This window comes from Lissotriton vulgaris, chromosome 12 (genome assembly GCF_964263255.1).
Source record: "Lissotriton vulgaris chromosome 12, aLisVul1.2, whole genome shotgun sequence".
Classification (NCBI taxonomy): Eukaryota; Metazoa; Chordata; class Amphibia; order Caudata; family Salamandridae; genus Lissotriton; species Lissotriton vulgaris.
In genome coordinates, this window is record NC_141700.1 from 260634281 (window position 1) to 260659748 (window position 25468).

A 25468-nucleotide genomic window follows, 5' to 3' on the forward strand; every position below is an offset into this window, starting at 1 on the left:
TCAATACCGCCGATGTAGTGGGACCCTTCGGCTTCATCACAATGAATATCTCCTTGTATCCTTCCCCAAAAAGCCAGCAACCGGCGCAGGATTAGTCTTTCAGCTTTCAGTAGTACTTCTGGCAGGTAAGTCTTAGCTCCTGTTGTTTCAGTGCCACAAGGCAGGAGGGGGTACAGTGGCTGGCCTTCTCTTGAAGTAGACTAAGCACGACTTCCAAGGTTGATTTTAGCATTCTTTTCCTAATGCTGGTGGGTGCATTTCATCTGGGGGGGGGGGGGGTGGATCACGATGGATCAAGGTGTTAGCGTTGTAAGTGGTGCTTCAGAGATGCCTCAGCCTTCCGCTATCTTGCTTCTCCCTCTGAAGTGCCCTCCCTCTAGCTATCAACTTTAAATGTGTTTTAGAATTGCACCCTTTTGTCTTCATTAGCATATCAATTTCTGAAAATACACGTACCTTTCTATCAAATAACACTTTCCATCATTTTGGAAACACATTCAATGGTTCAAAAGAAAAATCCTTACTGTAAAAACATATTTGATGCCTTAAAAATACAAGTTTTCATTTTCGGGAGATACTGTACTCAACATCATCTTATCATTTCCATTGAGGTCTCACATTATATGAGGGCTGAACACCATAATGGTCAAGATGTCCACCATATGTAAGTCATGGCCATTATACAAAGGACGGTCCCCATTATGCCAGGGATCAATTAACGTAGGGCAGTCATGATCTTAGTATGTCAATTATGGCTTCCAATGTATCACAACTAGACCAAGATGGCCCAAAATTACTGATATTATGCCATAAATACACACAACTGTGCCAGGGACAAACCCCTAATGATAGGGGGCAGCATATACTTTTGGTGATCCTTGACATCAGGCATAGCTTTCAAGTAGCGACACTGTTTATTAAGGACGGACATAATGTGTCACACACACACAGATGCACATAAATGAGTACACATGCATACCCACACACAGACAAATGATGCACATGAGGCTCTGGATTTTTTCAGCTCTGGATTGATAGTCTGTCTGCCTCAGCTTTTGGGCTAATCATGCACCCAACTAACACATTTACACTCTGGCTCCTGCAGTCACACACTTCATTTAGTCAACACTGGCTACTGCTCAAGCTACTACTGTCACTTCTGCCTATACCTTTAGCCAACACATTCATATGGGGGAGGGGAGAGCAATTTTATATCTCAAGGGCACTCTTAAACCTTTTCCCAGAGGCCAAAAGTTTTCTCGGTGGTTTGACCGAAGGCCACATTGATGCCGGCAGGGTGGTGGTCAAGGGGTTGTTAACGTGGGTGTAGGGGAAATGAAGCATATACAGCTAGTGGCTGGGTTGAATTGCAAAATGTGGAACAAGAAAATCTGGGACCAGGCCTGGGTTCCCCACTTCGCCAATTCTGCAATCCTAGGCAATTGTTTTATTTCACTTTCTCTCCTTTTTCTTATCACATATAACAGGACCTCAAAATACTTGGCTTTACGATGCGTCTGTACATCCCTTTTAAGGTCCCTTTCCATATCCGAAAATAATGACCCCACAGTGCAGTGGTTGGTGTGACGCTGAATAATGGCATGCTAAGGTGCAGCAGCCGACCCCTGTCGATTGTTTGACTTACGAAGCAAGACGTTTGTCATTGGCTGTCCTTTTCTGTTGACTGCTGGAGCATCCTTATCATGGCTAAAAATGGCATGTAACCTGTTCCAGGTGCGGCTGAGCACAACATACCGAAAAAAGGACACAATATTTTGTAAACCATATCTAAAGGCTTACAACAGCTAACTTTCTAAATCTCAAAGGCACTTTCTGCAAAACAGAAGGGAAAAGTGCCTTTCTATGAATGCACTTAGAAACACTTAATCATATCCGGCAACTCAGGAAGTCACCTATGAACCTCTGTGCGCACCCAGCAAGCCTAGCACCTGTTGGCTGACTATTTCTGTCTTGATTTAATGACATCCCAGTGGCAGATCAGAGTGTAAAAGGCCTATGTTTAGGAAATGGGAATCTCATAATGTTCCATCTGATAGAGACTACTAGCCGCAGATTCCTTAACGTAGAATTATTCGCAGGTGTGAGACTGGATCCGGAAAACGTTTTGTCACAGCATCCCTGCGCGCCGGGGGGACAGCACCAGGTGACTCCACCCTGACGTCGTCCGCGTTCATGACGTCAGCGACGATACATAAGTCCCACCCCGGCGCGCCTATGTCAGTTTTTTCTCTTTTCTGCGTGCAACGCGGATCCGGATTGTGTCCTGGCCTGTTTTCAGGCCTTCTCTTTTTTTTCACGCTTGGCGTTAGTGGAACAGTGTGCGAATGCCTTCAGGCATCAAGATGTGTACCTCCAGTGCATGTCCCATGTCGGTGACGAACCCTCACCCGATTTGCATGTGGTGCCTAGGTGAGCACCACGACTAAGAGCGCTGCGACGCCTTCCAGCACCTTAAGCCTAAATCGCGGCGGGAGTGCCGGATGAAGTTGCTGTCTGCGCGCTTGTCCAGGTCATCCCAGCATCCGTCCCCTACCTCGGAGGCGAGGAGCTGCCGGTTCCATCTGCGACATTATCCCTCGCCACGGCCCCAGGGGCGTGGCTCACTGGCTGGTAGGTCCTTCAGTTTTTCTCTGAGTTTGTCTCCGAGGCCCTGTCCTCCTTCTGCGGTGAGCGCCGCCTCCCCCGGCACATGCACCCCCCACCTTTCGCCTTCCTACCTGCCGTTTCCTGGCACAGATGTGACTAGGCCTAAATGACAGCCTACGCTGCGGCTCTGCAGGCTTCTTTGGCCCTTCCTCAACCTCCTGAGAAGTCCGTGGATCCCTTGCTTCGTGCTGGGACTTCCGCGTAGTCGCCGGCGCTGAAAGTTTCTGCTTCAGGTCGTAGGATGGTGGTGTCGTCGAGGTGTGGTCCTTCGGGGGTCCTCTTCGGCACTTGGCATCCCTGCCTCACCACAAATTCCTATGGGGCTCCCCGTGGCATCGCATGAGATCGCTGGGACTCCGGGCTTGCCCAGAATCCCCCTCGGTCCTCTGAGCAGGCGGCTGCTTCCCTAGAGGTTGAGCCCGCACCGTGTCGGCGTCGGAGCCTTCCTCCCTGTCTCCGGTGGAGTCGCGGGTGGAGGCCGGGACCTGGGGCACCTTCCAGAGTCCCTCTCGGTCCTCGACATGGGAGGCTGCCCCATCTGAGGCCGGGCTGGGGCCTTTTCGGCGCCGCTCCTTTACTGTTCTGGTTTCGTCCCGCCCCATTCTCCCAGAGAGCACGTGGTGGCAGAAGTGGACCCAACAGCACGAATGCCCACTCCGGCGCCGGTCAAAATCGATCAGGCGCCGGTGGCTGACTCTATGGAGCCGTGCCGGCGTCAGGTCCTTGATTCGTCTCCTGGGGTCCCTTCTTCTCTAGAGGTCTGTCATATGTTGGTGTGTTCCTCCCTGGAGACTGGGCTCTGTATTGTTTGCCTTTTCACCGGCATCTTCCAGGGAGGGCTCTTCGCCATCCCCGCGGCCTAAATCCTCGAACCCTTCTTACAGTGGCTCACGGCTGGCTTTTCCACCGGCCTCTCAGTTTTCCCCTGCGGCCCCTCAGGTTCCCCATTCATCTGTGGATCCTCCTCTGTTCCGGGGTTGGCCGCTCCCCCCTGGACTTGGGGATGGACGGCTCAGTCTGCAGCCGTCTCCTAACGGAGGAGTTACTCTCTCCTCCGCGAAGCCCTACTGAGGCCAGTGTTGCCTTTGTTCGGGCGATTTTGACAGCCACTAGTATTCTGCGGATGAGCGAGCCTGTCACTCCGTTTCCTACAGACAATGTTTTGAAAGCTCTCCACCAGGGCTCTGGGGGACGGAAGTTGTTCCTTCATTTTGGGGGCGCCCTGCCACGAGCCTTGCTCCGTATGACCCTGTCTGTTACTTCCACCCCTCTACTCAAGGCTTTCTTCTGCGGAGTGCCTTTCCGTGTTTGCCTGTTGTGTAGTTTCCTCCATCTCGGGAGGCCTGGTGGTTGGATTCATGTGGGCGTAATATCTTTGCTTCTTCCAGGGCTGCCTTGCGGGCACTTAACATTTTGTGTGTGTTGACCAGGGCTACTTCAAGTCTCTGGGACTCTGTTGAGTCTCTTCTTTCTCATGTCTCACATGAGGGTGCCCGTGATGATCTGCAAGGCCATGTTTTGGATGGTAGGGAGATGGCCACGTTTATTCTGCGTGCGGGCTTGGATGTTGCAGATGCTCTCGGCCGTGCTATGACACCTCTGTGGCTCTCCGTCTCCATGCTTGGCTGCGTGATGCGGTCTTTCCTGAAAATATTAGAGAGCGCCTGGTTGATCTGCCCTTTGATGGGGTCCTTCTGTTTAATACTCATGCAGAGACCGCCATTCAGCGTCTTCTTGCGGGTCTCCGTCCTCCTCCTCCTCCTCCTTCTCCGCCTCCTGCGCAGTAGGTTTGTTTGTTGATCCTCCGGGTCTTGGGGTTGGAGTGTCCTTTACACTTTCTGTGTGGTTTGCTGTGCCCTTGGGGTCCCTTGGTTGACCCACTTCTTCAGTTGGCTGCTGGTTCAGCCCCCTTTTTGGGCTAGAGTGTACTTTTTGGCTGTTTACTAAGCCTTCTGTGGTTTCTGCCGCAGGTTTATAGTTTTGTTCTCTGATGCAGGATTTCTTCCCTTAGAGTGGTTCCCAAACAATTTTGGGGACGTGTCATACCCCATGTGGGGTACTTGTAGCTATTGTATAGCTCTGTCTTTCACTGGGAGGGTGTGGAGTGTGGACTCTCCTTGCTGGTTCTTGCCTTTCCTGGTGTTGAGGTATTCCGCTGGTTGGTTTCTTGGTCATTGCCTAGGCATAGCTGGCGCTGCTTAAGTTCTGTTTTCTAGGTATTTGATGCGTCAATTGACTGGCTTGGTAAGCCGTCTCCGGCATTGTGCTGTGGTGTTTTTCCCCTCCTGCCCGCCGTGTCGGCTGGTCCTTTGTCGGGGGTTCCAGGGGGGATGCTTTCCTGTGTTGATGGCTGGGCCCGCCCTCCTTGTTTCTCCTCTGATCTTCCGGCTGGTCGCTTGTTGGTGCCCAGCTGCGTCCACCTGGACGATGCGGTCTGGACTTTTAGTTTCGTGGCGCTTGTCATCGTCCACCTGCACCCACCTGCTCTCTGATCTACGGCCAGGTGCCTTGGAGTGGGGCCTTGTGCCCCTGCTTTTTGTTTTGCGGGAGCCTTGTGGGACTATGTTTTTCTTCTCCCACCTGCCTTATTGCTGAGGCGCTGTTTTGTCTGGTCTGTTGACTTCCAGCTGTGATGAATTCGGCTGCCCTCTTCATTGGGTGTGTTCCCGGTGGAGGGCTCTTGTCTTAGTTTCTACCCCTTCTCCTTGGAGTCTCTGGGTTGCTCTTCTTCCTCAGTACTCCTCTGTGTTGTCTGTGACTATGGGGCTACTGGTAGAGTCCCTGGTACATTGACTTCTGGCCTCCTTTCGTATTGCCCTTGCTTTCGCCTACTTGCTGAGGGCTGGGCTGCCTCTTTTGTCGTTATAACACATTCCCTGTGGGGCAGGGGTTCTTCCATGATGCGAGGTTCTCTTCTGCTGGGGGGGGGGGGAGGGGAGGGAAGAGACTGAGCGTTTTCCCTGTCCCTGTGATTTGTCCCCTGTTGGGGTCTTGTGTTCGTCTGAGCTGGAGAGGTCCTCTCGCAGACCCTCCTTCCCCTTGGGTATGGCTAGGGTATCTATTCTACATTAAGGAATCTGCGGCTAGTAGTCTCTATCAGATGTACGAGTTACTTACCTTCGGTAACGATGTATCTGGTAGAGAAGAATCTAGCCGCATATTCCTTCACCCCGTTTTGCGAGGACCCTTCTTTGGTCTTCTGAACTCGCCTGCCTCCGGGTGGTTGTCTTCTGCGAGTGCCTTTTCTTACTCCCTCCCTACTGGGATGATAGTCTTGTGGTTTGTTCCATTTCTTCCCTTCTGGGGATTGATTGATGATTTCATGGGTGCTTCTGTGCCACTGTACCCTGGTCTACAGTGTGGGCTCTGCTCGTGCTCTTCTTCCTTTCATTGATTGCACTTATGACTCCTCTGCAGTCCTTGGAGTTGAGGCTCTCTTGGCTAGATCTCGACCCTTAGCTTTTTTCAGGAGATGTCTCTCCCTGCTGGTGTTGTCTGGGGTGAATTGTCGTTCCTCTTCCGTTCTGGCCTTGATGCTCTTCTCTGTTCTAGGCTGTGGTTGCAGACTTCTTCGTCTGCTGTACTATTGTGCATGTGCTTTCTGGCCCCAAGGAAGCTGTTGTATTTGTTTGCAGGCTTGCTTACAGTAGCTGTGCTCTGTTCTTTCCTTTCAGAACTTTTGGTGCCATAGTGCCTGGCACTATTCTGGATGGTGCTGTTCCTCACCATTCCTTTCTTCCCTTTCGCTTTAGCTGATTTTTTTGCACACTGTTCCAGTATTCTCACAGTGTTTGTTTATGATGGCTCCGCGTTGTGGGGCGAAAAAGTTCTCAGAAAAAAACTGACATAGGCGCGCCGGAGTAAGACTTGTGTATCCTCGCTGACGTCATGAACGCGGACAGCATCAGGGCGGAGTCACGTAGTGCCCTCCACCCAGAGCGCAGGGATGCTGTGGCAAAACAATTTCTGTATCCAGTCTCACTCCAGGGGGTAATTCTACGTTAAGGATCTGCGGCTATAATCATCTTTATCAGACACATCGTTACCGAAGGTAAGTAACTCGTAAGACACCCAGAGTCATCTGGGGATTTATTTGTTTCCATCTAGTGTACTAGTTCTATATGTCATTCATTCATTCCTTGATCTTTTATCTATGTCTCTTGCGGCATTCTGGAACCAAACACTCAGGGACAGGACCTCCAAGATCCCGAGTTATGCATAAGAATCCAGCATCCAGCAAGCATACAAAGATGTTTCCCTAAAGCCCTTACCTGTATGCAGAGCCGAAGCTGCGGAAGACGTTTCTGCAGAGCAAGGGAGAGACAGAGGGTGAGATGGAGAACTTGAAGACAAAAGAAAGTGACAGGCTTTTATCGGTAAAGTTGAGGGTCTTGAACACTTACGTCGCCTCCATGGGCAGTTGACGGGTTCCATACATGGCCAGGCTGGGATTCTGCTGCAAGCAGTACTGAAAGGACAAATACAAAGCATCACAACTAGCTTGCACCTCTTTATTCTTGCACTCCTTTATCCCTCTGCCATTAATCCCCACCCAAAGCCTTTTTCCACTATGTACCATACAAATCTAGCTAGAAATTCGAAGTGAAGAAGTCAATTGGTTTCTTTTGCTTGCATGCAAAAGGTTTATGAGACCAGAAGAAGCTGCTGTTTTCAAATTCATTGAGCTTCCTTTTGCCTTAATTAAGTGCAAGGGATACAATTTAATGACTCTTATGCTGAGAATCCTTCAGTCCCTTCCTACAGAGTGTGGGATGGCTGCCCTGCATCATGGGCCCCTCTCTCTGGAATAGATTCCATTGACATTCAGGTGTAAAAAGGCAACACCTGTGTTCCGGAAAGAACGGTAAACAGCCTTTACAACGAAACTTTTACAACGCACTACCATTACGACGCAACCATTACAACGCAAACCATTACAACGCATTGCGCTGGGGGGCGCTCTAGAATAGGGAATAGATTTAATTTACTATCCAACACCTTCCCTACTATCCACGGGGACTGGAGTTGGAATAGTAAATTAAACTATTCACTATCCAGCACCCCAAAGCATTATGCGTTGTAAAAACTGCGTTGTAAAGGCATGCGTGGTAAAAGCATGCGTTGTAACGTCATACATCCGGAAAAAACAAAACCTGGCTTTACTCCTGCCCCTAGTTCGGTCCTTCTTTCTTCTTGCTGACGGTCCTTCTGAAGTAGCCCCAGGACACTCTTCAGAGTAACCGTTGTACTTTATAAATGTCTTACATAGACATTTATAAAGTACATAGACATGAAATAGACATGTGTTAGAAATGGGGGTATCTAGTTGGCTGAGGTAGGTACCTTTGTCCAAATACGACTCCTCCTTCCCAGTCAGGACAACGGAGCTACACTTTTAAAATATCCTGTGCTCACCCCCTTGGTAGCTTGGCACGAGCAGTCAGCCTTATCTAAGAGGCAGTGTGTAAAGCATTTTCACATAACCCACAGTAATATAGTGAAAACACCACAAAAGGACACACACCAGTTTTTGAAAAATATCAAATATTTTTATGTATCCAAAACAATGCCAAATCGATATAAATACACCATAGAGAACTTTAGGGATATCTTGCAAAGTATATTTTTTTAAAGTTGCAGAAATACCTAAAAAACACAGTTTGTTGTTTTCAGCATCGAGGTAGCCCTGGAAGGAGATACCAACTCGTACAGAGTCTAACAGTTCCAGCCGACCGCATTGGTACGGGCCAGCGAAAGCCTGGACAGACTCTGTAACAATACCTTTCTCGTTGCGGCTGGCACGTTGGTGCGAGACAGTCATGGCAACCGTTGCCGTTGTGTTGCAAAATGGAAGCAGTGCAGGGTGCGGAGGAGCCCTCTCGATGAGGTGCAGGCAGCGGCTCAGTGACGATCATCCAGACGGTATCAGTGAGACCAAGGTTTACGGTGCAGGGCAAGGTGGTGCTCAATGTGCTGCTGTCAGGTTGCTATGCAAGCGACAGAGCCAGTTAGCGGGAGCGGGCATCGATCGGCCCAGACTGCTGTGTGGGACGAGACGGTGAACCGTGAAACTTAGCCACGATGCGGTCACAGGTGTCGAAGTAAGCAGCAGCGATGAAGTCAGTGAGACCAGGATGGCAAAGTGAAGCGAGGCAGTGCTTGTGCAGTGCCTACAGGTTACGGTGAAAGCAGCGGCTTAGTGGTGGCGGTCGTCGTTGTTGGTGAGACCAGGGTTGTGGTGCAAGATGCGGGCGGTGCCTTCTGCGGTGCCGTCAGGACACAGAGCCAGCGTCAGTGAGGGAGTCAGTTGCGTTTTCTTTCTCTGTGGCAACTGAAGCAGCGGTACCCAGAGGTTGGTGAAGTCTTTGCAGTCCCTGAGACAAGCTCTACTTCAAACCCTTGAAGATACTCAGCACAAGTTAAAGAAAGTTCAGTCCAGTCCTTTTTTTTTTTTAAATATATTTTTATTGCAGGAATTAGCCAAAGTTACATGTCAGATCAGCAACACATTTGCAGAAATAAAAGGGTAGATACATCCGATCCCCCGTGAGAAAACATTGTGGGCACACAGCCATTCAGCCCACAACCCAAGGGTCGGGCGGCATCTTCTTACATAGAACACAGGTGGGGATCTGGTAGAACGTCGAAGCTGATCCGGATAATCCCACGAGCTTCATCTGCTTTTCTAGATCAACCTAACAGAAAACAAAAAAAAAAAAACTCCCTCCCAACAGTCTCATGATTCAACTCCCTCCCCCCACCCAACCCCGCCATCAGTGTGTAGTGGTATGTGTAGGAAGAGCTTATGGGAAAAACCCCAGATGACTGTATTGAGATCCGTATCGTGGACGTCTAACGGGACTCGGGTTGTGCTGCATCATCACCCTCGGAATCGCTGGAAGCGCAGTAATCTCTAAGGGCCTGCACTATTGTCTCCCATTCCAGTGCTGATTCTAGCGCCCTCTCGTCGTGCTGCCGCCTCGCCAGTTGGTATCGCAGAGTGCTCTCCCCCGCAGCCCACTTCAAAAGTTCGTTGTGCCATTTAGCTCCCGTCGGACCAACTCTTGCCTTCCAGTTCCTGGTTATCTCCCGTTTAGCGAGGACGAGCCCTAAATCAATAAATTTGCTCGAAATTGTATTTTTAGGGGTATGCGGGAACCAGTGTAAGAGTCCCACCGCCGCGTCGACCGACAAAGTTCTCCCTGTAGTCCTATTTAGAGTATCCTCGACCAAAAGCCAGTATGAGGACAGCGCCGGGCAGGACCACAACATATGAATGAGGTCTGCCTCAGGCGCTCGGCATCTGGGGCAATCCGCTGAATCTGTGGCGAAGTATTGCTGAATCTTCGCCGGGGTCAAGTAAAGCCTGTGGAGTATGTAAAAATGAACCAGTTGAAACCGGGCATGGCGTGCTCCCTTCCAGGCTCGGCGCATGAGTTGTGACCAGGTTGTCTCCGGTATCTCTTTCCCTATGTCGGCCTCCCAACGATTCCGCAGTGTGGTGAGGGGGGTCAGGCCCTCGTTAATCAATCTGTTATACAGGCACGTAACTGCCTTAACCGTCCCCGCGGACATCATAACGTACTGGCACACCGGAGACGTAGGCGGTTCCTCTAGCCCACTTTTCCAGTACGTCTGAATCGCTCTGACCAGGGCCGTGTGCAGGAGGAAGTCGCCTCAGGGAACATCGAAACGGTCTAGAATCTCTTGGAAGGGCAGTAACACCCCGTCCTCATAAAGGTCCCCCACCAGTTGCAATCCTGCGTCTTCCCACTGTCCTAGGCGCGACCAGTCTCCCCCGTGAGGCAGGGCCGTCAACATCCCCAGCGGTATTTCTGGTGCATATGGGAGCCTCAGCTGTCCCCGGGCATGGGCGCGATTCCAGCATAATCTGATAGTCTTTTCTTCGAGCGTCAGGTCCTGCAGGGCCAGACGCTGGCGCAGTGCGATGAAGGAAATAACATGCCTAGGCATTCCCGTACCCCTCCCAACCTCCGGGCCACGAAACTCCCTCGCGATTTCCTGGGTGAAGGTCTGCAATTGAGCTGCCAGATAATATTTCTCAAAATCTGGCACCGCGAGGCCTCCTTCTGACTTTGGTCTCATCAGCGTCTTGAGAGCCACTCTCCGGCGGCCCGATCCCCAGAGGAACCCCACCACCATGGATCGCAATAGCCGAAAGGTGGCCGGCGGGATCCAAATCGGAAGCGCTCGAAAGTAGTATAGCAACCGGGGAAGTGCCACCATTTTCAATAGTGCAATCCGCCCCGCCACCGAAAGCGGCAGGGTAGCCCAAAATTCCATACTACCACGCAACGCGCGGGTACAGCGGGCTATGTTGCCGTCCAGGAGATCGGTGGGGTCATGGTATATGTATACCCCCAGGTACTTGAGGCAGCTAGGTTCCCACCTAATTTCTCTGCTGGTGTCGGGTTTGGGCATTCCCCTGCGAACCGGGAACAGACAAGTCTTGGCCCAATTCACCTGAAGGCCCGAGACCTCCCCGAAAGACGTCAGTGCCTCAGCGGCCCCATTCAAAGCGGTATTCGAATCCTCGAGGAAGAGCAGCAGGTCATCAGCATATAGCGAGATATAATGCTGGCCAGATAAGGTCTGCAAACCGCCGAAAGAAACTCTGGACCGGATTGACAGCGCCAGTGGCTCCACCGCTAACGCGAAGAGCAATGGGGACAGCGAACATCCCTGCCTCGTGCCTCGTTCTACTGGATATTGTTGGGAGATCAGCGAGCCCGCTCTCACCCTGGCCGACGCCGAGGCATAAAGCACCGTGGTCCACCTGACAAAGCCCTCCCCTAGACCAAAGCGCAGCAACACTCTGCGCAGGTAATCCCATTCCAAACTATTGAAGGCCTTTTCCAAATCGACCGATAGGACCATCGGGCACAGGGCCTCCGTGTGCGGATCCCCTAACAAGCGAAACAACCTGCGAATATTCATGGTCGTGTTACGTTTGGGTATGAATCCTGCCTTGTCCTCGTGCACTAAAGAGCGCATGTGTCCTAGCAGCCTCGATGCCAATATGCTGCTTAGGATTTTATAATCGACCGTTAACATTGATAACGGTCGGTAAGACGCCGGGTCAGCTGACTCTCTACCAGGTTTGAGGAGGGGAACTACTAAGGCCTCACACATCGAGCCGGGGAGGCGTCCCAAGCGCTTCGCCTCTCTGTAAACTATCAACAGTCGGGGCGCCAATAGGTCTACGTAGGTGGAGTAGAATTCGACCGGAAGTCCGTCAAGGCCCGGGGTCTTATTCCTCGCCATCCCCTTAATGGCGCTACGGATTTCCCCCAGTTCGATGTCGGAGCCCAGGGCCTTCGCCACAACGGGCTCCAGCGCTGGCATCTCCAAGGGTTGCAAATAATCATCAATCAGGGCGGGGTCTCTGGTCGGGTTACTGCGATATAGCCGTTCGTAGTAGCGTTGGTAACAGCCTAATATCTCCGGTTGGGTGTGCACCTCAAGCCCCTCCGCTGTGCGCATGGACGTCGTCAGAGAGGTCCGGCGCGTAGGATTGGCTAACCATGCTAGCAGCGCGCCCGACTTATCCCCCTCCGTGAGCGACCTAGTGGTGTAGGCCTTATAATCGAAGCAGCGCAGTCTTTCAACTTCCGCCGCCACCGCCTCCCTCGCCGCAGCCGTACGCTCCTGGAGTTCAGGATGGCCGGGCGGCGAAGTTCCATCTCACGGAGCTTAGGGTCAGCCGTGGTCAGGTCATCGAGGATGACACGTCGCATACCCACCTTCTTAGAAATACAATAGCCCCTTATCACTACCTTAAACGCGTCCCATTCTGACGCACTCGATCCAGCGGTGCCCCCATTGATCGCAAAATAATCAGAAATTTTGTCCCCCAGGTCTGCCCTAAAGACTATGTCCTCTAAGATCTCCGGGCGCAATTTCCAGGTGGGCACACTAGGGGTCCCGGGAAACCAACGGAAGTCCGCTAGGAGGGGGTTGTGGTCCGAGATGGTCCTAGTCAAATATTCAGAGCGCACCGCTGCGGACACCAACTCCGCCGATCCCAGAAACCCATCTAGCCGCACGTGCAATTCGTGTAGGCCAGAGAAGTAGGAATAGTCTCTAGAGTCGGGGTGCTGCGCTCGCCAGATGTCCGTGAGCCCCCAGTGCGTCTGCCATTCCTTCCTCCCTTTAGCCACTCGCCGGACCGGAGAGTCCGGGAGGGGGGGTGCGAGCGGTCGGCCTCAACGTCCAGTATGGAGTTAAAATCACCACCTAGTAAGAGGGTTCCCGAGAGAAAATGGGCCAATGAGCCCGATAACCCGGAGAGGAAGGCAAGCTGGTCCACATTAGGTGCATAAACACAACAAATATTCAGGTCCCTACCCCCCAATGTGCCGGAGATAGCTACATAGCGACCCTCCGGATCCACCACCGATTTTGTAAACTGCAGGGGAACCCCAGCCCTTATCCATATTAGCGCCCCCCTCGCGTAAGCTGAGTATGAAGTGCAGTAGACCTGCCCTCTCCATCTACGTTGCAGCGCCGCCCCTTCCGCCTTGGTGAGATGTGTCTCCTGCAGCAGCGCTATCTGCACCCCTCTACGCACTAGATAAGCGTGAACCTTGTGACGTCTGGACATAGTGTGAAGCCCCCGTACATTCCAAGTGATGCATTTTACATTAGCGATCTCAGCCATTGTCCCACATTGTCTGTCCAGGGCTTTCCCACCAACGCTCAAACAAAAAACAAGCTACAGTCAAGTCAACACTGATGGCGGCCATCTTCCCAAACAAAAGCCCAATACCCGTCTGAAACAAACCCCACCCCACCCACCCCAGAACAGGACCCAAATAGCTCAATCTAGTTCCCATCCAAACCGTGTCCCCAGCAACCCCCGATCCCCGACTAATCCTGCGGTCGCCACCGCAGGGAAGCCTTAAGGGCTAGGTGCGGGCCGGGCGCCAGTAATGGGCCTTCGAGTCTCAGACCACCGAGACTAATTCGAGCCCCGAGTCAAAAAGCGTCCGCCTGATCGGGGCCCCCCCAACCCCATCAATGGAACATGGCATTAATCGCATCCTCCACAACCCCCGCTGTAAACCCCCGCCCAAATGGAATTAGCTCACCCAGTCATCCCTGCCCGTCCAGCATGCCCTCAGCCGAGTCTGGAGTAACCACTGGCAAGTGAACACTATCGGTCTCTGACTCCTCTGTGTCCGTATGAGCCCCCTCGCCGCCGGGTTCTGATTCTTCAACAATGGGGCCGCCATGTGAACCAGACAGATTAGAAACCATTTCCAGTACTCCCCGCCGCTCCGCCATAGTCTCTACAGTCGAAGGCTTGCCTGGTTTACCGCGGCGGCTTCGGAGTCTCTTGGAACGACGTTGTTGTCCGGGCTCCGAAGTTAACTGGGATGATGAGCCGAAACCATCTTTGCCAGCCCTATATAGTTCGAGCCAATTACAAACTTCCTCCGGGGTATCAAAGAACTGGGTCTTGTCGTCAAGGATAATACGGAGCCTTGCAGGGAAGAGGAGCGAGTACTGGACACCCTCGCTCCGGAGCTCTCGCTTGACCGCCAGAAAAGAGGTCCGTTTTCGTTGGGTCTCATATGTATAGTCTGGGAAAATGTTCACCTGGCTATTCTCCACCTGATAAGGGCCATTGTGCCTGGCAGCGTTGAGGAGCAGGTACCTGTCCCGAAAATGCAATAAACGCGCCACCACCGGGCGTGGGGAGCGACCTTGTTGCGGTGGCCTCGCCGGCACCCTATGTGCTCGTTCCAGGGTATAGAAGGAGGACAGACCCTCTGGAGCCACCGTGTCCCGGAGCCAAGCTTCTAGGTAGGCCACCATGTCGCCATCTTCGATCTTTTCCGGCAGGCCCACCACCCGAATATTGTTCCGTCTGTTACGCCCTTCAGCGTCCTCCGCCCGTTTCTCCAAGGCATCGATCCGGGACAGGGCATCCTTCATCATCGCGCCCAGAGTCTTCTGTGCTGGCTCCAGAACCTTCACTGAGCTCTCTACCTCCTTAACTCTGCCCGAGAGCCAACCGTGGTCCGCCCTGAGGAGGCCCAAACTTGTCGCAACCTGGGCGATGTCTTGCTGCAGGGCTGATCGCGTGTTTGCAATCGCCTCCAGGACCCGGTCGAATTGTTGTTGTAGGTGGGGACCACCAGAGCTCTCCGGGTCAACTCGATCGTCCTTGTCCGGCGCCTCCGTGTCCGAGGCGGCCGGGGTGGTCCCTTTGGGCCCCCTTGGTTTCCCCATGGCAGATGAGTCTCGTGGGGGAAAGTTCGGCAGAGTCACTACCAAGTGTGGGCGTCGACTATGGCTCTCCTGGTACGTGGTCGTTTTGAAGAGGGCCTTCGATCGTCTTCGCCAAGGCCTACCACTCCTCCGATTCTTCGGGACGTGCCACCGCTGTGCCCTCGGAGGCCTACGAGGGGGAGGCGGGGGCGATCGGCGCCAATCTGGGTAGGCCCGTCGGGTCGAGGAAGACCTCGAATGAGAGTCACCAGTGCTGCCGGAGACTATGGCGCCAGGTCGCCGTGCTGCCCATAAAGTTCTCAGGGCTCCGACGAGTTCTGGCACGCAGTGGGAGGCAGCCGGGCGTTTCTCGTGGGATTGTCGTTCCGCTCATGGCCTACGGCCGTTCACGACCAGCCTGCGCCGAAAAATTTGACTAACAATCCATTCAGGGATGGCCACGGTGCCCAGACACTTCCAAACCATCAGCCGGACGGTCGCTTCTCTGAAAGATAGGATGTGGAGAAGATGCATGTAGATCTGCTAGGCGTCCATGGGACTGGGGTCTCGGCGAAGCCATCAAGAGGGTCCGGGCGCCATCTTGGGCTCCGCTCCGTTTTCCTCGCAACTTCGCTTTTTCATCGGAACAACTGGTTTTCGAGTGTCTCCGGGTGTCTCAGCAGGTCCACTCCAACCCGATCTTCGGTTTGCGGGGGTCGGGGTGCTCCACTGTCCCCGATCTGCAGGATAAAAGCGGGCTCAGTCCCGGAGCCGAGCTCTCAGGCGACCATCGCCATCGGCGTCCAAGCCACGCCCCCCTTCAGTCCAGTCCTTTCACTGCCAAAGTCAGAAGCAGCAACTGCAGGCCAACTTAACACAGCAACAACACAGCAAAGGGGCAGTACTCCACATGGAAGCTCTTCCAGGTCTTCTGCTTGGCAGGTTCCTTGATTCCAGTGGGTTCTAAAATGTTGGGGTCTGGGCCGCAACATTTATACTCAAAATCCATTTGTTCTCTCAGGTAAAGAGTGCCTGTGCTTATTCCAAACCAATTTGGTCCTCTCTGGCCCAGCTTCCTGGCAGGAGCTGGAGACAGCATTGTAGAAGGCAAGACCAAGCCCATTCAAGTGAAAGGAAATCTCCTCCCCCTACTCTAAATACAGCCCAGGTCTATTCAGCCTATCCCTGACTCTTTGGAGCCACTGAACATCCCCAGTCACTGTAACTCCAAAGCCAGACAGTCAATATACATCCTAGCAGAGGCACACTTGATGGCTAAGCTAGAAAATGCCTACTTTCTAAAAGTGGTATTTTCAAACACAGAATTTAAAATGCACTCTCACTAAAAGATGAATTTTAACATTCTGAGTCCAGGCATACTAAAATTTATTTCCATACCTTGTTCCCAGGGGTAGTTATGTTTTTAAGATGTTATAAGCAAACTCCTCATTCTTCCTATGGGAACAGGTAGGCTTGCAATAATGAACAAGCATTTACAATGCAATGGTTTCGCCTTTTGAAAAGTTTGAGCTATTAGAATGTAAATGACAACATTTTTATTTATGTGTTGGTTTTGAAAATAGATAAATAAATGGCATTGTCATTTACAATGCCAATAGCTTAATCTCTTGCAAATGCGAGACCTATTGCATTTGCACCCACACAGAGCAACACACAGAGCCACATGCACCCACACATACAGAACCACACACACACAGACGGACGCAGACAGAAAAGCAAACACAGAAAGGGCACACCACACAGACTCTCACTAACAGGCAGGCACGGGCAACAGAAAAGTACAGGGAAAGAGACAGATGGATACACGAACAACCAGCGCCAGAACACACTGTGCCGGAAATGGAAGGTCCACTCTCCCCCCTGACCAAGAACGGACTGTGTGGGTCACACTTTACTGGAGACCACTTTGCCAATATGTGACTGGGTTCGCCCCACCTCTACTAACCATTCAGAGGCATGTGGCGTACGGTGGGTGGGGATGGGGGAGGGGGGGGGAGGGGGAGTCAGGGAAGGGTGGCAGTCATGCTTAAAATAATGATTAGCAACACAAGTTAAGTCAAGTAAGTAAATGTATAGATTACTAAAACTATACACGTACACACCTTCTAAATACAGCATTACATGGTACTGCCACGCAGCCTACAACCACAGTGCACAGGAAGATAGCAACTATGGGCTACGCCAAGGCAAGCGCCTTGCCTCTACAGCTGATAGTGTGCTTTGTATGTTACTATAGAAGTTACTGTGGGAGACCAAGAACCCCTGAGCTGCCTGCGCTCCAAACCCCCACCCCACCCGATGTGAAAGATTGGGATCCTGCTTAGAGCGTTCGCAGTGTTTTAAGGCCAGCCTATGATGTGCTCAGAACATGCTGTGAGTAGCAGCAGTGTCGGCCCTGCGGGACACAAAGAGTTAATAAAAGCACTTGGCTGTCTGTCCAAAGTTCACCGCGCTAACTTCACTCATTTGCTTGTATTGGATACCTGTCTCGTCACAGTGTCCTTCTTCATAATACTAGTGCGCGTCACCACCAGCGTTTTCACGCTTTGCACGTTAAACGGTTGGGGCCTGTGAGCAGGGATGTGGCGGGGGGACTGGGGGTGCGTTGGATAAGATGTCAATCGTGGCGAGGATGTGATTCGAGGGAAGATTTGGCTTAGGATGGAACAGTAGGAGTAGGTGTGCTGGACATGTTGCCTACGGGAGGTATGTCCCATGTGGAGAGATACGGAGGGTGACATGGCATTTGGAAGGATGTGTGGGGTGATATGATTTGTAGAGGAGGGTGTGGTGACGTGAATGTGATCCACAGAAGCACGTGCGGCCAATAAAAGGAGGTATCTGCGGGGAGGGGGGGTATGTGCTCTAAATGCGAAAAGGTGGGAGAGGCGGTGTTTATTTAAGGAGATATTGGGCGGTGTGCTCTAAGACTGGGGCGGTGGGGTGTCCTCTAGCCCTCGACTTGCTCCCTGTGGACCCGGCTCCCTGTGCTGCAATCTTAACACCCTCAATTTGATTGGTATCGGGGGAGTCAGTGTATCCCCGAGTGCTTCATTCACTCCAGCAGCCTTATAGAAAGTGCCAGTCTATTTGGCATTATTTAGATCACCAGGCGGGCACACTTCATCCTTAGCCTCCTGCCAGCGGACAAACTGTGCCCGGCCAACAAGTGGTAAGAAAACACTTTTGCCTGGCACACCAGTGCCTCCACCCTGAAGAACCCGGGGGCACCACAAGCAGTGAGTGGGAAGTACTGGACTGTGAACCGAGTCGGGGTTGCATATCACCCAGCCCCCCCCCCCCTACAGAAGCAACCAGCGAGCCATCTGCTTCAACCCTACAGCAACAAATAAATATGAACGCGTTTCCTTTAAATCCAACAAGTTCACGAGCACAGCACTTCCTGGCGGGGGGTCTGGCGCTGCGGAGAGGCGGATTTGGAAATTACCATTGAGTGCATAATAATAGCCTGTTCGGGATCTTCCTCTGAATCCTCAATGCGCCCCTCTCCTCCTGTCCATCTGTCACAGAAGCCGTACAGACCAACAGTAAACCATGTGCTAAAGGAATGAGTGAAATCCACGTGTGAGAAGGAAAACAAAGTACTCAGTGAGCTCGGGTGCCGTGCAGGCGGTTTGTGGGTGTGCTGTGTGTGGAGTGGGAATGCAATACATGCTGCTCTCCGGAGATGCTGTGTGAGAGGTGGGGTGCCGTGCGTCCTCTCTGGTGGATCCGTGGGAGGTGGGCATAAAATGGAGGAAACTGGTGGGGTGCGGCGGGGGAAGAACGCGGGCTGCTCTGTGGAGGAGCGCTGTGACGGCAACGCATGCTCCACTGTAGACAGCAGTGCGTTTGAAGACATACCCTCCACCACCGTGTGCGTTTGGTGGGAGCACACGGCAGGGTGCGGGGAAGCTGAAGTACGAGCACTGGGGCAATATGCAGGGTGGCTGCTCTGTACGTATCAGCGGGAGGGGGGGCTGGCAGGCACACGGACAGCGGGAGGGGTCGGGTGAACGGTCTCACGGACAGCAGGAGGGGGGCGGGTGAAATGTCTCACGGACAGCGGGAGGGGGGGCGGGTGAACGGTCTCACAGACAGCGGGAGGAGGGGGCAGGTTAATGGGCACACGGACAGCGGGAGGGGGGGCGGGCAGGCATACGGACAGCGGGAGGGGGGGGAGCACTCACCAGGACTTCTTCCGGTGGCGGTCGGCCGCAGAATGAGCAAATGAAACCTCAACGACCCAAAAAATAAACCCCGCCCACAGCCGCACTGACGTCCTAAAAGGGGCGGGGCTTAAAAAAAGACATGGAAACGCCCCCGAATCGCGTTCCGATGGGGAAAGAGTGATTGACAGCCAATCTCTTCCAATGGCTAGCCTCCATTTATGGAGCTAGCCAATGGAAGACAGAGGCGGGACTAAGCCCCATATTGTAGGATCATAAGATTTCGCCCTGGGCGGAGCACCTGCTTTGCAGGTGCCATGGCCAGGGCGAAACCTAAAAACAAAATTGGCAGTGTTTCACTATCAGGACATGCCACACACACACCAGGGCATGTCCTACCTTTCACATACACTGCATCCTGCACACAGGGGTACCCCTGGGCTCCCTTAGGGCTACCTTAGGGGTGACTAACATGTAAGAAGAGGGAAGGTTGGGGCCTGGCAAGTGGGTGCACTTGACAAGTTGGCATGGCAATTACAAACTGTGCGCAGAGATATAATTTGCGCACGGTTATGTGACTTACAGTCAGATTCATCAAACTAAAATCGGCTCGCAAACGGCCAGATTCTGAGAATCTGGCCCTTTGCAAGCGCTATTTTTGCATTTAGGATTCATCATCCCAAATGCAAAAATCGCAATTCTAGAAATCGCTAAATTGCGATTAATTGCATTTAAGGAATCTCCATTTGAGATTCCTTAAATGCAATTCATGAACCATTTTAAAATTGCGAATTCGCAATCTGGGGCCGCTATTTACCGCGAAGTCTAACTACGTGGTAAATTGCAAAAACTTTGAAAAATGCACTAAAGTGCATTTTTCAAAGCTTCATGTTGCGCACACACAGGGCATGTGTTTGCGCAACATATGTGCACACATCAATTTCAGGGGTGCAACAGGGTGTCCTTTGGACACCCCTGCACCCTTGAAATCTCAATCTCAATTTGCGAATCGCTAATTGCGATTAGCAAATTGAGATGGCCTTCCCATTCATTCCTATGGGCCTCTAGGCCCATAGGAATGAATGGGGAGATATTCCTTAATTGCGAGTCGCAATTAAGGAATTATTAGAAATCGCTATTTTTTAAGTGATTTCTTGATGAATAGCATTTTGCTATTCCCTAATAGCGAATCAGTATTTTTCGCTATTAAGGAATCGCAAAATGTGTTCTTCATGAATCTGGGGGTTAATATTTAGAAGATTACATTTATGCAAAAAACTGCATCAAAGGAAACTGAAACAACGACCACCCCACGTTGGTGTTTAGTATATGCAGAACTGCACGTACATATACATTAAACACAAATTCAATTTCCTCAGCAAATTATAGAATTTCAAATCATGAGTCCATGCAACAGTTTTTTCAAGTGTTCGTCCTTGGTCTTTATTCTGTCACTAGTATCTTGGGAAGACTTGTTTGACTCAAAACACACTTCAGTTCTTCAGTGATACAACCAACAACCAACAGCCACAGTTCTTGCCAACACGTGTTTCATCTAATGGTAATACCCAAAGACTTCATGAGGGCCTGGACTGTTATATTAGTACTACAGGTATGATCTGCCTCTATCATGGACAGCCTTCCGCTGATATAGTAGACAGTGTGAGTCCAAATCCAGTGCTATCAGCCAATAATAGAAAAGTAATCATCAGTCGGTTGCGAATTCAATCATTTCACACAGTATCCTCTAAGTGAGCATCAGAAAGTCGTGGCGAGTAATGCCAATGTGATTCTTGGCGTACGATTTGAAATTCTATAAATTTGCTCAGGAAATTGAATTTGTGCTTTATGCAAGAAAACAAGCATGTTTGTTCGTACGAATTCATAGTTATATACCAATTTAATATTTAACAAACACTATATTTAACCACTTGCCCTATAGAAGACAACATGTAGTGAAACAGAATAGTTTTACCAAAAGCGACCAAAGATGACGTCAAAAATATTTTTGCCATTTTTGTGTTGATGAAGTGAATTTGTTTCTTTTTCTTCATCAATATACAGCCTACAAAACTGGCAGACCTCCAAGCATCAACTGAGTCCCAACCACATACACAGGTCACAACATGAACACACCCTCCATTAATAATGCACTCTTTCCTCAACATAATAGAATACTATCTGATCAGAAGATAATTTAGGGCCATAGGCTGGTGTCTGATGCAGGCTAAATATGTAATTCTGTCCCTCAATTCTACTCACCATAAAGACATGAAATATAATTATTTTGAACACCCTGTCGAATGTCAGTCCAAATAGTTAATCCCTCCTCCGCGCTCTCTTCTATCATCCAATCTCCACCCCATTTACGGTTTTCTATTTATGCCTTCAAATGCTCTACCTTTTCAGTTGACCCCTTTTCTGATTGCTCCATTTTTAACTCTCATGTTTCATCCCCACGACCCCACGTGCTCTGTCTTGCAATGCCAGGTGTTTACTGACATCCCCTTATGACGCCTTTGGGATTTTTAAGTTTAATTCAGCAGCCATGAAGAACCACACCACTGTTCGTGCATGTCCATTTATCCACTAACAAGAGAAATTCCCTTTCGGTAGCACACTCATCCCAAACAATCCTAGATTGACTGTGCAACCACCCACTTGTTGCTAAATGCAAGTATGTGTAATAAGCCATTTCATATTCCACATCACCTCATTCTAGTCTCTATGAATCATAATAGTCAACTGTGCTTTCTGACTGGCCCATACAATTAGTGGTTTTAACTACAAATGTCCTCCGGGTAAGTGTACTGTGGCACAGTTATTTATGATAGGCATGCTTGTCACATCTTACTAATTGATTTACTTGCCCTTTTCCATATATTTTATGTGACATTGTTTTTTGTTGTTTTTTTGGCTGTGCTGAGCACACGTATGACAGTTGTAGCAACGTCTGTCTGTGGTAAATGTGTTTGAATCCTTGTATTTATATATCCTGCTCATCTTTTGGTTTGTTCCTGTCCCAAACCTTGCCCTTTATAGTTGCATGTTTTGCTTGATATTTTGCAAGCAGGTTTCTGTGTATTTTAGGGATGTTCCTTTTCGGTTCTTTTGTGCTTCTTACATGTTAACCCAGGCAACAGTGACTAGGCGGTGACTCCCTCTGCTAAAGGGGTCTATTCCATTGGTGCGGCCACCTTCATTATACATGCCAGCACAGATGCTTCTGATTAAGGACTAATACCCTCCATTAGGTACATTTTCACCGCTCGAACAGAGGCACTACACTCTCTGTAAATGTCCTTCCCTCCGTAACTTTGCCAATAGCACCCCTGTAAATCTGCCCTACATAATATAGGGTACACTCTTGCTCCAGCTTCTCACTGGTTACCTACTAAAGTCACCCCTACTTTACTCCTTGTCTTAATTCAGTTTCTAATTTACAAGGCTTTTTTTCTTAATTGGAATTAATGATTTATTCCAGACACATTAGTGCCTGATCCATTGAGAGCACTATGGTATTATTTAATAATTTAATTTCCTGTCACGTCTTTTCCCTTTCTCTATCACATGTGACCTTAATTGCAATTGAAGAATTAACTAATCCAACAGTTATGATTTGTTCTTCTGGGAGCACTAGGTCAACATTGATTTGCTGTAACTAATGATCCAGGGACACCGTTTAATGTATTTCATTTTACCGTTTCCTTATAGAGTCTTCATGCTCACAACCTTATGTCCTGATGATGATCTCAAATCAGTGATATCAAAACGTCGTCAACCTTATAAAACTAGAAACTCCTTTTCTTGTTTAAACAAGCAGCCTGCCCCAGCGTTGCCTGGGGCAGAAGGGGGCTGGGGGCAGCATTTCAGGCTTGCGATGGCTCCCGCCCGTCCCACGGTGCGCACCCGCTGCTCTTGGCTGGTTCACTTGCCTCACCCGACGCTCCTGCTCGCGCTGCTGATTTTACCGCTCCACTGCTCCTCCGCTTCTCGCTGCTCATTACCGCTTGTCCGCCGCTCGCCGCTCCTCCCCGCAGCTCCTCCCCGCGCTCATGTCCTCCGCTCTTCCTGTTGTTCCTGAACGCCGCTCCTCCCCGCGCTCCAGATGTCATCACGCAGACGTCGCGGCCGGCGCTACTTTCAGGGGACTACTTTGTTTTTAAAGTTAAATTTTTAAATTTACATATTTTTTTTATTTTATGTAGCCTTTGTCCATCTACACACCCTGACAATTTCAAGGATGTATCGGGTGTGTGGATTGGCGCTGCAGTTCCCGAGTTTACCTGGCTCAAAGGGTTGTGTTCTCTCTTTATAATAGTAGTATAGATATAGATTACACTCAGGAGTTTCTGTCTTTGTTGTCAATGCTCACCACATCACGCTTGCTGTCACTTTTTTGTGAGCACTTGAACTATAATCGCGGAAAACTCGTTGCAATATTGTTGACAAATAAATACTGCACTTTAAAAAAGACATTTTGAGTCCCTACTTACATTTGTATGTATGTATGTATGTATAAACCATTTTATAACGCGCTCCGTTACTTGAGAGTATCCTGGCGCGGGTAAGGGAGAAGCAGACAGCAAAACATAGAGAAGGCATCTTAGATTACACTCTTGAACAAATGTGTTTTCAGGGTTTTTTTTAATGCAGCCACTGTTGGCATAGAACGCAGATGGAGAGGGAGAGCGTTCCAGGCCCGAGCCACGATCACAGAGATCGATTGGCCTCCGAGTCTGGCTCGTTTAAAACGGGGAAGGGACAATTTGAACAGAGTGGATGATCTGAGGGTGCGTGCGGGGGCATAGCTGGTAAATCTTTCTCAGATACAGGGGGCCTTGATCATGGATTGCTCGAAACGCGAGCACCAGAGATTTAAACAGAATGCGCTGTGCAACAGGAAGCCAGTGAAGCGTGCGCATCTCAGCGCGAACGCTCTTCCATCTAGGGATGTTAAGTAATAGACGGACAGCCGCATTCTGGATAATTTGCAGGCGTTTCACCAGATAGGCCGGAATGCCACTGAACAGTGCATTCGCGTAATCCAGCCTTGCCAGTATGAGCGCCCGAGCAACCGTCTCCTTGGCATCCCTAGGGAGCAAAGGAAAAAATTTGCGGAGCATTCTCAGAGTGGCAAAGCAGGTGCCTGTAAGCTTTTTAATATGGTCCTCGAATCTGAGGTCCTCTGTGAACCAGATGCCAAGGTTTTTAGCAGGTCTCCCCATCTCTTTCGGGCTGGGAATGTTAGGGGGCCACAGTGTGTTCTTGAACGAGGGGGGAAAGGAACCATAAAAAAGCACTTCAGATTTGTCCTCGTTGCATTTCAGCTGGGCCTGGGTTAGCCAGCGAAAAACAGAGGACAAACACAGATGGACTGCCGACGTATCCAGATTGTCGTCTGGCCAGGTAAACAGCAGTTGGGTATCATCTGCATACCCTATGATCTTAGCCCCATACTGTTCCGCTAGATAAACCAGGGGGGTGAGGTAAACATTGAACAGTAAGGGGCTAAGAGTGGACTCCTGAGGGACCCCTGTGAGCAGTGGTTTAGGCTCAGAGGCGTGGGGAGGCATCCAGACCTGCTGAGTCCTGTCGGATAGAAAAGAGGACAGCCAGTCCAGAACAACCCCCCCGATACCGATAGCAGACAGCCTGGCGAGGAGGAGCTCATAGGGGACGGTATTGAACGCGGCAGAGAGGTCCAATAAAATTAGGACCGCTCTGCCGCCTCCGTCTAGACAGTCCCGAATCGCCTCGGTCATCTCCACCAGCGCCGTCTCGGTGCTATATGCAGCCCTGAAGCCTGATTGGGCCGGGTGGAGGGCATTGGAGGTTTCAACAAAGCTCTCCAATTGTTGAAGAACCACCTTCTCACAGATTTTCGTGAGTGCTGGCAAAAGGGAAATGGGACGGTAGTTCCCGGGGACCGTAGCATCCAGTCCCGGTTTTTTCAGAAGCGGCAGAAGTTTGGCTCATTTCCAAACTAAAGGCACCTCGCCTGAGGCCAGGGAGAGATTCACTATCTGCGTGATCTCAGCGCAGACCGTTTCCGCCACCTCCGAAAGCACTCGGGCTGGGCACGGATCGGCTGGAGAGCCGGATTTCAAGGACTGGAGGAGAGGGAGAACAGCACACTCAGCAATTTGCGCAAAGTTCGTAAGCTGCTGTCCAGGACATGGACATAGTGAGGGACACAAGTCAGCGGGTAGAGCCGCTAGTAGGTCCTGCTGAATCCTCGCTATTTTGGTAATAAAAAAGGTGGACAAATCCTCGCATCATTGCGCAGAGGACGGGAGGGTAACAGCATCAGCAACATACTGCCCACTGTTGCTCCACCTGGCATTAACTGCCTATACATGTCTCCTTTGGTA

General features: G+C 50.8%; 1 protein-coding gene across 2 annotated transcripts in view; it reads right to left on the reverse strand.

Annotated features, from left to right (window-relative positions):
- The window catches only part of SPMIP8 (sperm microtubule inner protein 8), a 211616-nt gene that overhangs the window by 94822 nt on the left and 91326 nt on the right, over positions 1-25468 (reverse strand). For both annotated transcript variants that reach the window (XM_086946431.1, XM_086946432.1), the window contains exons 6-7: positions 7071-7135; positions 6939-6971 (exon numbers count right to left, since the gene is read on the reverse strand). In XM_086946431.1, the coding sequence (XP_086802557.1) occupies positions 6939-6971; positions 7071-7135 (98 nt within the window). The remainder of the gene's footprint in view (positions 1-6938; positions 6972-7070; positions 7136-25468) is intronic.